Source organism: Pseudonaja textilis, chromosome 1 (assembly GCF_049901715.1).
Source record: "Pseudonaja textilis isolate UNSWEBS1 chromosome 1, rPseTex1.2, whole genome shotgun sequence".
Lineage (NCBI taxonomy): Eukaryota > Metazoa > Chordata > Lepidosauria > Squamata > Elapidae > Pseudonaja > Pseudonaja textilis.
Window position 1 is genome coordinate 138,946,112 of NC_141990.1, and position 17,074 is coordinate 138,963,185.

A 17,074-nucleotide genomic window follows, 5' to 3' on the forward strand; every position below is an offset into this window, starting at 1 on the left:
GTATTTTAGTTGGTATTATTTTAAAAAAAATGAACATTAGAATAAACTATTTTTATGGTATGCAGGAATTTGCATGCTTCTATTAAGAAGCTGCGTAAATGAGATGCACTGTTCTCTTCCATTTCCTGGAGCCTCCACCCCAAAACTTTTGCATATGCTGTAACTGTCACTCCTTCCAACAATTCTGAGGCAAAGTACCTATGTTATGTCACAAAAATGAAGAAGCGCTTTTATACAAAATGTCAGCTTGAACAAAATACAATGCATTTTATCTTTCAGAAACTGAACATATAAAGTAAATGTCTTTCCAAAATATCTTCGAAGGCAAAGGATTAAAAAGGATTTTAATTATACACATATAGTCACAATTCTTGCCTTAAAAAGGAAACTGGGAAATGTACATAAGGCCGCTTGTAAATGTACACCTTTATCTTACTGGTACAGTGTTGTGTTTAAATTGACAGTATCATACATATTTGCTTTAGGATGAAACAAGCTGTTCAAAAATACAGCATTCTTCTATACAAAAACAAATCGTGCCACATTTAAGATGGAAGAAGCACTGGTTTCTGTCGTCAGTATTTCTGTCTATTAATTATCTTTATTCTCATTAATGTTTAAACTGATTTAAGTTTCCAAAATGTCCATATTAACAGAATAGCTATGTAATAAACAAAGGATTTTTGTAACAGATCAAAGAAAGCTGATTCACATCTCTGAAACCATATAAAGATAGAATTTTTAAAAAACCAGTCTTGATTTGCCGAAATAAATTTACATTATACAACACTATGTCAGGATAGAGGGGCAGGGATATGAATATACACTAAAATGCAAATTTTCTTCCCAAAAGGGGTAAAACAAATTACATTTACAGCATGAAGGTTTACAAATGTACATCTGTACAACCAAGGTAAGCATCACTACTTAATTAGCAAGGCTTTTAAAACATTGAAAACAAGGAATCGGTTTACAAACGGTAAACTTACATCGATTAACTATACTTATATAATGCTTATATTTATAAGGAAGCAAAAAAACCTATCTGGATATTTAATCATGCTTTAGATGTTGCACTATCAAATTTAAGTAGGCTCTTTCCTCCTTGAATTGCCTACAAATTCATCTACTACTTCAAGCATATGCTCAATTTTCAAATCCCATCTTATAATTGTATATGCAAAGCAAAACACACATCTTACATCAACTGTCTGCCTATTTATTTATTGAATTTACTCTTTCCCGGACAGTACATTGCTGGATCCAAGTACTACCTTGATTTTATACCCTATTCTTGCACCATTAGTTAAATATTAAATTATATACATAGCTTCTGTACACTGCTGGAGAAAAGGGCACTGTTTTTTTAAAAAAAAAAATATTTCCAGAGTAAAAGGTGGAAACTACTCATCAGTGTTCACATTTTACGATTTCTTTACTGATATTTGCAGTATCCTGATTGTTTTGGGGACTATAAAATTGTGAACCACCAAAATACAGAACTTAACTTTCTGTATCATGTTAAATAATAATTATGCAATTGCTTTATTTCCAACTGTTATAAAAAAGATTCCACACAAAGGGGAAAAATGAAAACTAATTCTATATACAATTATATAAACATGTTGTGCGATGATGGTGGATAGACCTACCAGACTGTAAGCCAGTATATTAAAAGAATACTGTACTTTTTCCCTTTAAAAACTATTTTATTCAGTGACTTTACAAGGTAAAAATTTACAAAATGGGAGAGCTATTCCGATAGTTACATCATTTACAGGCATTCTGTGCTTTGTAAGCCTTGCAATCTGATAGGTCTCTGTTAAGAAATGGCAATTATGTTGTAATTCATTCCCCCAAAATATACACATGAATAAAATTTTTACAAATGGATGAAGTCAATAAATATATTTTTAAAAAATCACAAAATTTTAGTTAAGTTGGGTGTTTTGATAATTCACAATACAATTCCTCTTTTAGACTGCTTCTTAAACTTATCTTCAAAGCATCCCATTTGGTGGTCCTCCAACTGGCCCCAGATCAGCATTGTTCTTCAGGTAATATTTTTCCAGCTTGGCAAGGATATGCTTCCCATATGTGTATTTACGCAAGGTTGTAATATGGGGTCGAATCTGGAATGAAGAAATCGAGACTATTAAATACCATGTGCCATTTTGAAGAGTAGTTAGAAGGATAAAGACAAATATAACCCGTCTTTCACTAAATGCTCAAGGTGTCTTTAGTTAGTATTTGTGACCATGAATATTTGTGAATGTTAAGACCCCCGATGAAGAACCAACTGTGAGTAAAAGTGCTACATTAGTATGTATACAGATACAATAGGCATTGTAATGCCTATTAACTAGAGTTTTCTCCTATTTTTGCATTGAATGGGAACAGGTTCAGTATGCTCAAACACGGATCATCATCTTCTTCTTTTAACAACCCCATAATCCCTTGTGGGGTGGAGTCTAGCCAACTGAATGGAGCTAGCAGAATGTTTTAATGGCCGGATGCCTTTCCTATTGTCAATGCAGTGTTCTGTTCAGCAGATATATTCTCAGTGTGCCTAGAGAGAGAAATATCAGCCTCTACCTAGGATTGAACTCATAGCCTCCTGATTGTGAGGCGAGAGCTCCACTTCTAGGCCACCGCACCACTCCACGCTCAAGCAGGGATATTACATATAAAATATAGAAGTGAAGAAAAAAAATGGATCAAGCTTTTCTGGATCACAGAGAGAACCCAATGACAATTTGTTATATTAACAGATAGGGAACTGTAACCTAGAACACAGTCAAATGAAAATGCCACATTTTAGGTGTATAACAATATATCTGACAAAAGAAATAATGTCGGTGCAGTCAAAAAAAGTTATGGACTTAAACTCTGAATTCAAGAAAAGAACACATTTGCAGTAAAGAATGGCAATTATTTTTTATCCACAAATGAATCATGCTACCCCAAAGTTAGTTATACATTTCCATTACACTGGGTACTCTTATTTTATTACTAAACTGAGATGTTTTGGGTTAAAGATTTGATAATGTACATTTAGACAACAGTTAACCAGTAGAGGTGTGAACATTAGCTATACTCTGATTCAAACTGATTAAAAAAACAAATCAGTTCTTGATTTTACAATTCAGTGTGTGAAACTGGGTGTTAGATTTTCTGAATTGATTTGGTAGCCAATCTGATTTTTGAATTTGATTTCTGAGATTCAATTAAACTAATGTTGCACTGAATCACAGAATTAAAGATTTGTGCAGCCCTATGAGTATGGACAATGGACTGGATCTACAGGAAGGCTGAGAAACAAATGGGCTACATGCAATCTTAACCCTTCTTTTTTCCCATAGTACCCAAGATTGCACTCTAAAATGTTCAACGTTAGTATTTTTCACCTTTTTAAAAAGGAGATAACACGTTATAAGGGTGTCACTCAAAGACTCAAAATTTCATCCCTAAAAGGTCTGTCCTTTTGGTGAAGATAAAATTTAGGGTTTTTTAAAGTAGTTAAATTGTTCCTCCTTGTTGTATTTTTTTAATTGGACACTATACAGTAATGTTTGAAATTTTACAAAGAAAGTTATTGGTAATCAAAGTTTGTTTCTGTCAACCTTTATATAAAGAGAAAAGATTGCAGAGAGAAATTTGGAAGAATAAAATTAAAAATTGAAATATTTTTCATAAAATATAGGTTATTAACTTACACAAAATAAGAAAATAGAAATGGCATTATAGGAGATGATTGGCAGACATAATTGCATCAATCTAATTACAAATCTTGGAAAATATTTAATTTTAAACTCTTGCAATAAATTCACAAGAAAAAGCCAGCACTTGTGACAAGACATACTCCTTTCCTTCAAAAGGGGATGAGGAATTGTTCTTTCCTTGATCTGCTGATGGAAACAATTCTTAAGCAGAGGATCTAAGGATTTTATTCTTACTTTGTGCATTATAATCTTACGCTGAGCTGGTTCCGCCATGTCAATCATTTTCTGAACAACATAGTTTGCATATTGGTCCTTCATCATGGTGTATAAGGCACTGTGAGGACCATCGTTCTGACAACATACTTCATCAATAAGCAAAGCTCTTTCAGCACGAGATGCATGAGTCACACATTTTTCCACCACATTGCTGTAAAAGTTATGAGATTGGAAAATAGAAACAAACACAGATTTTACCTGAACTCTCAATCAACACAACAAAATTATTGCCTCGTGCTAACTGCAATTCATATGAGCTTCCTTTAACCTTTTCCTTGAGTAATTGCTGGGGTTCCATCTGATACCCATAGACTATACTGAAGTGCATATTACGGAGTTTCTTTGCAATGCAAGTGAATTGAGATTTCCCTTCTACCTGCACAAAAGTGAACAAATAATACCACCACACTCCATTTTCATCTGAAAAATAAAAATCCTGCCCTTCATCAGGAAAAGTTGGGATCTATTGAATTACAGAATGGAGATCAAGAGCTCCAATGGACTATTTTTGTATTTTTAATGGCAGAAGAACTGTCCTCAGCAAAATGAATAATTTCCTCCATATCCTTGTATAGAGAAGAAACTTCCTGATTAAAAATTTAAAATATGTAATCTTTTCATTTATTTATTTACTTCCCACTGTACTTTTTTATACATAACCCAAGGCAGAGGATATATCCAATACACCTTACCCCTCCTATTTTCTCCACAACCACAACCCTGTGAGGTGACCTGGGCTGAGTGTGTGACTGGCCCAAGGTCATTCAGTCAACTTTCATGCCTAAAGCAGGATTGGAATTCAGTCTCCTGATTTCTAGCCTGGTGCCTTAATCTCTACACCAAACTGTCAGCTCTCTCTCTCACACACACCCCCATTCTTTTTTTCCATGCATGTGAAACAATGTGGGGCAGGTGAGGGAGCCAAGGTGTTAAAATCAGCTGCATTCTACACATCATTAATATACAATGTATTTGGGAACTCCTATAACAATTTAGCTTTCTGACCTTTTTTCCACAAAGTGTACTCTGAGCAGTCCCTGAGTTTTGTTCAGATTTGGGGTGGTACAGGGAATAGAAGAGGAATGGAAATATGGGACATTCCTACTATGCAAATATAATTCTACTTCCACATTATATTTATAAATACATTTATGTATATTACATTGCTGTACACAGACTAACTTGGAAAATTCAAAACCAGCTGTCATGTATGTTAATTTCTGGTTTCAATCAAACTACTATCAGCAAATATTCTTATATATTATCTTGCTTCAACATTTATTAAGTGCATTTAGCCTATAATCTCTATCTTGTTGCTGACTTTTAACTAAAATATCTGGCGAAACATTTGGATTTTTTGGCTTCTTTCCATTCCTTGGTTTTTTGGGGTTTTTTTGCTTGGTATATTCCTAGCAGAAGAACAGGTGTGGGGACTATAAAGGTTTTCATCTTTTTGTGTTCCATTTTGCTTAGGGCTGTTCCAAATGCAAATATTACCAACTACAAATGTATTTCTTCTTCTTCAAGAATTAACTCAGCTACCTTTTTTTTTTTAAAAAAGCATTCAACCAGTCAAGGCCAGTACTATTAGAAAATTGTTGTTTACCATACCTGGCAAATTTATGCTGACTTAAAGTCAGAACTTTCCCTCGGATTTCAGTAACAATCTTACTCTTGTCTTCAGGGCGGCCATGTTCCAGAACATGCTGAATAACGTAGTTTCCATACTGATCCTAAAATTAGTTAATACAGTCATATCAAAGAGGTGATTATTCACTGCATGAAAATGCTTCAGCATTTAAAAATGTAAGGTATATGAACCAAACCAAACCATGTCCAAGCAAATACTAAGCCAAAATAAAACAATAGAAGGCACAATATTTCACTGGACTGGGCATATCTATCTAATATGCTAAGTGACAAGATCAAGTCAGCACGAGTCACTCATGAGTCACTATTTTGACTATTATACAAATTGCTCCACTTCCTGTGTCCTCCAAGTTCACATATTCCAGTCAACTTTGATGGAAAAAGAAGCAATATGCCATTACATTGCATATTAATGCAATTAATTACTTTAAAAATGAATTTTTGCATAAGCAGGATGAGATATCTGGGTTTTAAAACTCAAATTGTCTTGAGTGCTACATAGATTTGGAAGGAAAACGTGTATTCTCCTAACTACTATAAGATGTGTCCGACCAAAGTTCCAAGCCATTTGCCACTAGAGTCAACAGTTAAAAAGGTGCCGTCTTTCTACCCATCCCATCCATCTTTCAATTGTTATGTCAGTCTGAGTTGTTCTAAATCATTATTTGCTCCAACAACAGCCCCAAACAAGCTCTTTCTCATTCTCACCTAACAAAAACAACCTGTTCTCCTGACTGGTTCCTCCCATGGAAAGCCTCCAAGATACACCAGACACAGTTTGCCTGGCTCTGCTCATTTTGTCCATGGGCCCAGGCTGGGAAAAGGCAGATTGGAACAGTGCGTTCTGATTGTTGCTTTTTTTTTGGGGGGGGGAGGGGGGAGTGGAAGGAACAGTTTCATCACCACCAAAGCCGCCACCTGGAACGGGATGCAAACGAGATGCGTGGAAGCCAAAAATGGGGCACACGGAGACGGAGATGGGCGGCAGCGATTCCCCACAGCCTGGAACAGCTGACTGGCAGTATTCCAGGAGGCTGATCCAACTTCCAATCAGCTGCTCATGCTAAATCAGGCTGTGCTGAAGCTGACAAGACTGTGCTGAAGCTGACCAGGCTGTTTGCTGCAAGGAGGCAAACTGCTGGGAGGCAGAGGCCAAAGGGTGGGGGCCAGGGCTTCAGCAACATTCGCTCTATAAGATGCACAGACATTTCCACCCACTTTTTTCAGGGGTGGGAATTGCATCTTATAGACAGAAAAATATGGCAATCCAGATCCAAAATGTGAAATCTGCTTTGACGGAATTGTATTTCCTGCACGTGTCAGTGCCTCCTTAAAATCACTGCTTCTTTTCCTGTATTTATACACACGGCCCCCCCAAAATGTATATTTAAGAAAGTTATGATAGATGTATTCAATGAAGAAAGCATCATCCATCCATCCATCCTTGGAAGCACTGACAGATTCAGCAAGCATGCCCAGCTTGCAAAGCAACTTTTCTGCTTGGAATCCAAATAACTGCACATTCCTAGTGGAGAGGCATTAAATAATATTATGGAGCAATAAGGCATGGGCAGGTTGCAGCAAAGGCCCATATAAATCAGTAAAAAGCTAAGTCTTCACCTGACATTAAAAACAATGTTAGCATTTGTTTGGTCTTTAAGGAAATGGCAAACCAAAGCTGGAATACCATAAGGGAGATTATAATTACCTTTTACAGCTATGAACCAGTAAGAGAGCCCCTCCCTGCCCCTGCAAATCTTAATGTTTGTTCAGGTGCACATTAGGAAAATGTTCCTTCAAGTATTAATTAACATACAGGGTTTTAAATTGTAATCCTTAAATATAAGAGATAGCTAGTACAATTCATTCAGAATCAGTACAAAATGGTCTGAAAAATGATTTTTGCCATGGCTGCTGCTTTTGAGTGTTCTTAAAGGGCCCACATAAAGCTTGCTGCGGTAGTCTAACTTGGAGGTTATTAGAGGCCAGAGTACTGTGGTCAAGCATTCTGGTCCAGGAAACGTTGCATATGGCTTCCTTGGAGCCGTTGAGACCTAGTGACTTACAAACCAAGAGATTAAACATGAGATTTTACTTTGTGGTCTGCACATTGCCCTTGTTTCCTAGTGGTCTCCATAGCTTGATCATGAAATAACATCACAGCATATTTTGGTTGGCTTAGAATCTTAGTTTTAGTTCTGATCCCATTCTAGCCACATGCCTACATTCACAATCCTGCCTAATTAAATCATATAATATAGTTAGTATAATTAAATTGTACCAAACATAATCCAATATCCATTTACCCCAAAATTATCTACCTATAATGATTTTGCAATTGTTTATGTTCATTTTGGCATTTTAGTATACACCACCTGCACAAGCTGTTCTGTGTGTTGATGCAATTCTTCCAAAATGGGCAAGGTTTGTTCGGCAGTACAATGCTCAAGAATACGTTGAATTACTCTGCAGCCATAAGGGTGAGTTGAAAGCACAAACACCTTAAAATAACAAGATTTTAATTGTAAGAATATATTATCTCAACCTGCATGAAATCTTTAGTATAATTCCCATCCTTATTCATGTCAGATTATGGGAATATTTTAATTGTGCAGCTCCCAGGGAATGTATTTAATATCTGAGGCACTCTATTTCATTTCAAGAAGAAAATAAGAAAAAGTGACAATCTGAATATCTGTCTTTAATCTCCAATTCATTTTGGATAGTTATTTTGCAGTTCACCTTGATGAAGCAACATACTAAACAGGCAGATATTATTAAATGCACCTACACAAATAGTAATTAGAAATCTCCTCAGTCCAAGAATGGAACATTCCAGATAACTCTGAAACATTCCATTCTCCAGCCCTAATAGGAAGTTCTGCATAGTGCAATACATATAAAGCTAAAGGATCGAATGATTCATAGCACCTCCTAGAAAAATCTTTCAGTGATAAGTCATAAGAAACAGGAAGGTTGAAAGTTTTGAAATTTATATTTCATAAATCTCTATAACTGTAAATTGAATAAAGTAAACTACTTTCAGTACATGCAGGAAGACTTACAATACGGGCACCAAGGAAAAATCTCTTATAGAATAAAAGGCTATTCTTGTACAATACAAATCCAAAACTGAAGTTGTATGCTCACAGTTATCATTTGCCTAATTATGAATTATGGGAGTCATTCCTCATTCACAAAATAATACATGAAAAATTACCTGTCCTTTGAAAGCATCAATAATAAATTGGAGTGATTGTGGCTGAACACATTCAATACACTTTTGTACCACATGATTTCCATTTTGATCCTTAACACATTTTAGGACATGACCATCTAGTTCCTTCACCATTTCATTCTACAAAGAGAGATGAGAGATCCAAATTATAAATGTTCTTAATTGATGTTCCTCTCACAAAATACTTCTATAAATGATTTTCTAGATATGTACTAGCAGTGAGCTAATGTTTGCTGGTACCCAAATGTGAAGTAGGTTACTCCTGGTTAGCATTCAGAAGAGAGACCCAAAGGTGCATTTTCAGGAGGCAACTGGACTTTCTCGTTTTTCTTTGAAGACATTTCACTTCTCATCCAAGAAGCTTCTTCAGCTGAAGAAGAGCTGAAGAAGCTTCTTGGATCAGAATGTTTCAAAGAGAAATGAGGAAGTCCAGTTGCCTCCTGAAAAAGCACCACTGGGACAACCATGACCTGGATGACTGAGAATCTCCAGAGATTCAGATGAGAGGCCACTAAAAAAAATTCCAGAACTGAAGACTAGACTAAGAAGTCAAAACAGTAACTCAGAAAAAAGCAATAACAATCCACTTATTGCTGGATTCAACCTATCAACCAATTAGCCTATAAGAAGTCACCAGAATTCAAAGAGTATCTTTCAGAACTAATAAAAGGGATTATATTTTGATTATAAATATAAATACAAAATATTGATCTAACTTACAATTACCTGCTGGTCAGGTGAAATAGACTCTAAAGCTTTCTGAATGACTCGACACCCATACATCTGTAAAGCTAAGGGGAGAACATGTCCACGAATGCGCGTTGCAAGTGCTAACTTCTGGTCAATGCTTCCAAACTACAATGAAAGTGAAAGCACTGTTTAAAAAATTTAAACTTTACATGTTCATCTGCAGAAAAGTACAAGTTTAAAAACTTCATGAACAGCATCTGCATTGTTAGTCACTTTATCATATGCTATTACTAGAATCTCCCTTATGTCTCTTCTCAAGGATTTGTATTTCACCACCTGAGAATTAACTGTACATGTAATTTGCAATCCCAGAAATAAACCATCCAGTGAAGGAACTCCAGCTTCAATTTCATCTATACATGTTGTTGTAGAATTATAACACTCAGCAGTCCCAGGAAGTATGACCAAAGGAGGAAAATGCTAAGATTTGTAGCATACTTCAGGTTTCTTATGACTTGGGTAAGCAAAATGGTTTTAAAGCAATACAACTTGATTTTTATGAATTTCTAAATTATTGGAGAGAATGTCTTTCTAATAGAGAACAAGTGAAATAAATCATTTGGTTCTCACATATATAATATAAATAATACTGATCCTCTCAAAAAAGTTACAATTTAAATAAGCCTAATTCTTCAAAATTGCAGGATATATACAGTTGATGCTTTCAGGATGATATTGATTAGGATGGGGAAATTGTTCCCTTTCTTCTAGGATTTACAATTCTTTGGAAGTGATAAAAGGGAGATTTCAGTTTGTTTTCTGGTTACAGAATAATGAAGGAAGATTGCTGTAAGCAAGAAACATGACTGAAAACTAGCATGGCCTGAAATTGTTGCCTTAGATAAGAACAAGGGATCTTAATCTTTTTGTACCATCTACACCAGGCTTGTCCAACCCGTGGCCCACGGGCCCCAATGCCCACCCCAACCATCGTGCCACAGCCAGCGAGGAGGAGGAGAGGCAGGCGCGAGGCGGGGCGAGGCGAGCGCCAGGCCAAGCAGCAAGAGAAAAGGCGGGCGCCGTCAGAGCGCCACCTCCTGCTGTTACCACCACCGCTGCTGCTTCTGCCCCCGCGCCGCTGCTGCCCCCGCCGCCTGCCCGCCGCCACCCCGCCGCTCTGCCCCGCTGCCACCCCGCCGCTTCTTCTCCCACTGCCACCCCCGCCGCTTCTGCCCCGCCGCCACCGCTTCTTCTCCCGCCACGCTGCTGCTTCTGCCCCGCCGCCGCTGCCCTGCGGCGGGGCAGAAGCAGCAGCGGTGGCGGGAGAAATGGCGGGGCAGAAGCAGCAGCGGTGGTGGGGGAAGAAGCGGCGGCGGCAGAAGCGGCGCGGGGCAGAAACGGCGGGGCAGAAGCAGCAGCGGTGGAGAAGCGGGGAAGAAGCAGTGGCGGCGGCAGAAGCGGCGGCAGCAGCAGTGGCGGGGAAGAAGCGGCGGCGGGGCAGAAGCAGCAGCGGCGGCGGGGGCAGAAGCGGTGGCGGTGGCGGTGGCAGAAGCCTTCCTCCGTCGCTGCAGCAGCAGCGGCGGCAGGGGCAGAAGCCTTCCCCGCCGCTGCTTCTGCCCCCGCCGCTGCTGCTGCTGCTTCTGCCTTCCAGTCCTGCCTCATCCAGCCGGGCTATTTGCAGGAGGAGGTAGGCGTGAGGCAGGCGAGCTTCCCCCGCAAAATTTGGCCGGAAAATAAACTGTGATAAAAAACTGTGATAAAAAAAACGTGATAAAAAATAAATAATTTTAAATAAGTAATTAATAATAAATAATAAAAACATTTCACTAACTTTATTTCCAAATAAATTTAATATGTTAACTATGTTTTCTATGGTTTTTTGGGATGATTGGGTATCGTTACTGTTATTTTATTTTATGAGCGGCCCAAACCAAATTTTCATCTTCTAATGTGGCCCAGGGAAGGTGAAAGGTTGGACACCCCTGATCTACACCATTCAGAATCTGGAGGAAAACCTTCCAAGGGTTCCCTGGATTGCAAGTTAAGCTCCCCTGGGTTTAGAGGTACAGTGTAAGATATTTAATTTTTTAATGTTAATCTAGGAGCTACTCTAAAAATTGAGATTCAGAATGTAAGTGCTTCAAATAAGGGATGCACAAAGGTTTGGAACAACTATGGAGTGTTTTTGAGTCTAGAACTTTGCCTTAAGTTTGGGACAAAAAATAGTTTAACTGTTCTAATATTAATGATTAACTTTAAAAAACATCTAAGCTAAGGAAAACTATAGACTGCTTTAGTCAACAAGCAGCAGACACAAGTTCCACTGCAGCTGCTATTGACTGGAGCTGGTGAAAGAAGGAAGAAAAAAGGCTGAGAAACAGTTGAGCACATGTTAAATAGTAAGATCTATGTGTGATTGTTTGACTCATAGAGGCAACCTTGAGTTGGCAATCACAGATACAATCATAGAAATTAATTGGTAAAAAATGGTTATTTGCAGAGGTTATCATTCCCTTCCAACTCTATTCCTTATAGTTAATAATGATTTTTCTTATTCAACGTTACTTACTAAGTACTACAGGGGACAGTTCAGAAGGGGAAAGATAGGGAACACCTCCGTCTAATTTACATCCCATCTACATATCTTTACATCTCTAATCGACACTCCAGACCTGCTTGTTTATTTAGGAGGAATTCAGTTATATTGTCAGAATATAGCATAGAAACAGTATTAATGCATTAAGTCTATATCGAGTAGCATCTCTCGTGCTGCAGGAATCAGGAACAGGCAGATGCCGCCTTACTCCAAGGCAATGGTTGCCACTTGGCAAATGAGATAAAGTGGGCCATAACCTGAATGATGGTTGCTGTCAGAGAGCTACTGTAAATCATGGGTTCAGGGTCACCAATGGAAAGGATAACTTTTCTTTTCGCACTTGGCAGGAAGTCCAGGTCTTAATATGGCTAGTTCCAAAGTTATCCTGTGGAAGTTGGTATTATTGTTTGGAAACTTGGGGTACAGTGAAATTACAAAGTAGTTCTATTGCTGTGTAACAAAAGAGGAACGGTGAAATCAGTATTCTGATTCCTGCTTTCTGTGCACATGCAACCGAAGTCTGCCTACCTTGTTTAAATGACTTCCTGAGGTGGAGGGTACACAACAGGACTAGACAGAGGTAAGCTTTCTTAACAAACTATAATAAAAATTCATCTTCACACTTGTCTATCGGCTCATCTAAATTAATACAGATTCTGTTCATATCTATTTCTTTGAACTTCAGTTGGAATCTGAAGAAGGCTGACTGGGAACTAATGTAAAGTACTTTCTGAAGTAACTGTGTGATAGAGTATTCAAGTGAAGAAAAATATCATAAACAGTAAAGTTCTAAAAATGGCCCATGCAGAGGTCTGGAGATTAGGCTGTTGCCAGGAGGCATAGCACAAGTAGGAAGGCATATTTCAACTCTGGCATCAGTAGCAATCAGGGGACCAGATCCAACAGTGTGTTTCCCTTGGCAAGCAAAAGGACGTATCCAATTGTGCATGAAGAAAGAGGAGGGAATCTTGCCTTCTTATGCACAAGGGCATAAGAGTTAACTGTAATCTCCCTGGAATGCATTGTAGTTTTTCCATAAGCCAGAAAAAGTAAAATGGCAAAACACTGTTTTAGTCATCATGGCATGCATCTAGGCAGGTTCATCGATTATTACACATTGCTACACTATGTTCTCCATGGCAAGTGACATTCCGTATCTTGAGTTTAAACATTGCCTTAATGGAGAAGCTGGTTTCCCTGAAAAACAGTCTCCTACTGAACTTCCCAACATGCCATTGGAAGATAGTCTTTCACCCTCTGACAACCAGCAGTCATACACTACCATTTTTTCCTCCTAACAAACATGGTTAAGCCCCACTGACCAGCCAATGAATATTAGAGTATGCTAATTCTGAGACTATATGACACTGCATCAAATGTGATAGCTAACTGCTTAGAAACATTTTTGCCTACCTGACATGTAGATGTACTTCATATTTGTCAGTTTTGTGCTATGGAGAAGTTAAGAGTTCCTGGATTATAATACTGCTGCCTCTATGTATTTTATAGGTTGCATTTACTTTTTAGTCAATAAAGTTGTCCATATGGATTATAGATAGTTACTATCCTGTTCAGCTTTCAAAATGTCAAACACAAAAATCATACATTATGCATGTATATTACAAAACCTCAAGCCAGCAGCCAGAAAAATATTTTTTAAATTTGCATTGTTTGTGGGTTTTGTTACCAGTTAATCCATTGCGGCTGCTTATTTACTGAGCTCTGTCCTGTAGCTACTTATACAAGACAGACCAAAATGTGCATATTTAACTTTTATTTTCATTGCTTGTTAAAGTAACTCTATCCCTAAGGTTTGTTAAGTTTCCCAAATAATCTATTTATAAATACATTCATATGATTAAAATTTTAAACAATATTCTTAACATATTTACCTCAAAGAATTTCTGTATTACATAGTTTCCAAACACATCTGTCATCAGCTGATATGCTGCTTGCAGAATTTCACTAAACAACATTTGGCGCTCAGCCGGAGTAGCTCTCTCTAATTTCTGTTGTATAAATCTGTAAATGTCAGAAATGTATATGCCACTATAAATAAATATAGCAAGTATTTTAAAGCTTTTCATGTACAATACTGATGACTATAATCAATCAAGCCAACGAGAAACTGAATTCCATATACACATTTGAAATTCTATTTCAATTATTTTGTGAATGAAATATGGGAAATAGTAAAATAAAAGTTACTTTTAGATTGTGTTGGAGTAAAGTTAGGTACAGCTTTTATTATTTACAATCCCATCAATCCAATTTCAGGGAGGTACAATTAATTTAAATGGGCTCTGATTCACTTTGAAAACAAAATTTTGACCTCATATTGTACATCCCATCTTGTAATAAATGCCAACTGAATCCCCAACTTTAGGTCTCTGGGTACACCAAGAGTGAACAGATGTTTAATAAGAATTATTAATCACATACTGAATATTAAATATTAATATATGAAACATTCAATATATTCCCCAAAGACATTACTAAAAGAAACATATATTCCCCTATTTATTCAGGAGAGCTATATATGCTTACCTAGAGCCATGCTGATCCCGTGAAAATTCAACTATATGCCCAACAAGGTCTCTTAGTTGAAGGTTAGGAAAGCGATTATTTCTGAAATCCTCCAATAACCTACTCCGCCCAGAGGGCATAATGTCAGATCTACTGTAACGTAGTCGTGAGGGAGGAAACAATTGGCTGCTTGAGCTGAAAAGACTGGAGGTATTTGCAGCACTGCGATACTTGGCTTCTGCTCCAGGTGCTGCTGAAATATAGCGACCACTACCATTGGTCAATCCCCCTACAATGAAGCAGTTTGGTTAGTGTGGCGTTTTAAGTATGCACTACTTAACTATTCTCAAACTAAGAAAAGCTAGAATTAGTTTCTATTCACATTTTCTTAACTTCCAGTAACCAGTCAAGTAACCATGTTACTTAAGAATGACTTTCGTTCCTTTTGCCTGTTCCAAGTATCATAATTTTAAAAGTTGAAGTCTAAAAAGAAACAGCTGAAACAACTCTGAAAAATACAACTTCAATATATAACAAAATCAGCAACAAGCTTCTGGATATTAATGTTTTTTCCATAAAAGAATATATAATTTTAATTACTGATCTTTGTATGTATATTAAGTTAACAATATAAGTTACCCCTTTTAAACTTTCTCACATGGTGGAACACATTAGATAACTAAATCCCTTCTCCTGATAATAATACTCCCTTCTAAGGAATTAGCATTAACAAATCAGCTAATTAAGTTAGAGATTTGGAATATTCTAAAACATATACACACAAACGTATAAATGCTTTTTATCATAACTACAAAACCTGCTCAAACTAAATCCTACTTTTACCTACTTTATTATTATTTAGATTAAAATAACTCAAGCATCCCTCCATGTTACTTCCTAAACAACCCATTAAAATTATTCTCTTTACCAATATGCTCAAGGCAGTTAACATAAAATATAAAAGAGCAAAGGTAGTTAAAATATCAAAACTCACCAAAATAAAGCATTTCAATAAATAAATAGTAACAGGTACAACTGTGGAATCTTTGGTGATATCTGAATTTGGATCCTTGCTTGCAGAGATTTTATTACCCAACTAGATCACATTATCAGTGCAAGTAAGTGGGGAGAGGATTGCTCCCTGCTTATTATATGTAGTAGTATGTTCTGTCAGTTTTGGTGGGAGGATAGTTCCTTTATCATCCCATACTCATTCACACTGGTGATATTACCTAGTTGGGCAATAAAATGTCAGTAGGCAAACAATCAAGCTCAAAGACCACCAAGGACTTCACAGTTCAACCCTGTGCTACATATATTCAATCATGTCTTCAATCAAATAACTGTTATTTAATTTGAAATACTGGGAAACAAGGTGTTTTCATCTATGTGTAATAGCCAGCATTCAAAACATACTAATTCAATGCATATTTAAAATCTTATGACAAAACCTTCCAACTGAACCACCATGGCAGCAATCATGGGAATTAACAGATCAGATGTGGAATTACAGAAAGTTTCTTATCTAACTGTAATACAGGGGAATGGGCATTTTGATGTAACTATTAAAAAGAACATTTTGTGAGGGAGAAGAATCAATTATGTAATACTACTACTACTACCACTAATTTATATGTATGTATGTATGTATGTATGTATGTATGTATGTATGTATGTATAGGTGTGTTCGGGTCTTTTCCCGTGTAAGATAAAGAGTATCTTGGAGACGTTTTGGCGAGGTCCCGCTTGCCATCCTCAGGCTGGTGCTTTCAGCTTCGTGCCACTGGCACATCTAGACCTACATACCTGTACTCGTGAAAATCTACAAATGTATGTATGTATGGCAGGCATTCAGCTTTGTTCGGGTATTTTCCCACGTCACCCGAACAAAGCTGAATGCCATACATGTAAGTACCTGCGAAAACTTCACACACACACACACACACACACACACACACACACATATTGTGTGTATTGTGAATTGGTTGTCTAATTGTCTAACTATAAATTCATGAGGAGGCTCACAAAAATCACTCAATATTTGGGGGGGAGGGGAGATCAGTTGCTCAATACATTTTCTGCTTGTTTAACCTTTTGTTCTAATTGATTTTTTTAAAAATAGCCAAACCAAGAGGAACATGTATGTAACATAAAATTAATAGAAGTTGACTTCTACTACTTCTACTTTACATCCTGCTTAAAAATGTCCCTTAAAAAGGTTAGTTTGAGGAGTGAAAGACCTTCCTGAGTAGCATGGGAAATGGCATAGCTATTGAAAACTTCTGAAAATTCAATACAGGCAAGCTCCCAAAAATTTTCTTTTGGAGAGAGGTGTAGGCAGCCCAGGAAAAGAGTAGTAGTAGTTAATTTTATCTA

The 17,074-nt window shown here is 37.2% G+C and overlaps 1 protein-coding gene across 28 annotated transcripts in view; it reads right to left on the reverse strand.

Annotated features, from left to right (window-relative positions):
* Window positions 1-327: 327 nt before the first annotated feature.
* The window catches only part of PUM2 (pumilio RNA binding family member 2), a 71,116-nt gene continuing 54,369 nt past the window's right edge, over window positions 328-17,074 (reverse strand). For 13 of the 28 annotated variants that reach the window (XM_087917809.1, XM_026695340.2, XM_087917767.1 and 10 more), the window contains 8 exons: window positions 14,720-14,987; window positions 14,065-14,194; window positions 9,607-9,741; window positions 8,869-9,006; window positions 8,024-8,149; window positions 5,610-5,731; window positions 3,957-4,149; window positions 328-2,132 (listed from right to left, as the gene is read on the reverse strand). In XM_087917809.1, the coding sequence (XP_087773935.1) occupies window positions 2,001-2,132; window positions 3,957-4,149; window positions 5,610-5,731; window positions 8,024-8,149; window positions 8,869-9,006; window positions 9,607-9,741; window positions 14,065-14,194; window positions 14,720-14,987 (1,244 nt within the window). In that variant the 3' untranslated portion in view covers window positions 328-2,000. The remainder of the gene's footprint in view (window positions 2,133-3,956; window positions 4,150-5,609; window positions 5,732-8,023; window positions 8,150-8,868; window positions 9,007-9,606; window positions 9,742-14,064; window positions 14,195-14,719; window positions 14,988-17,074) is intronic. The other 15 variants (XM_087917812.1, XM_087917776.1, XM_087917718.1 and 12 more) reach the window with 2 other exon arrangements.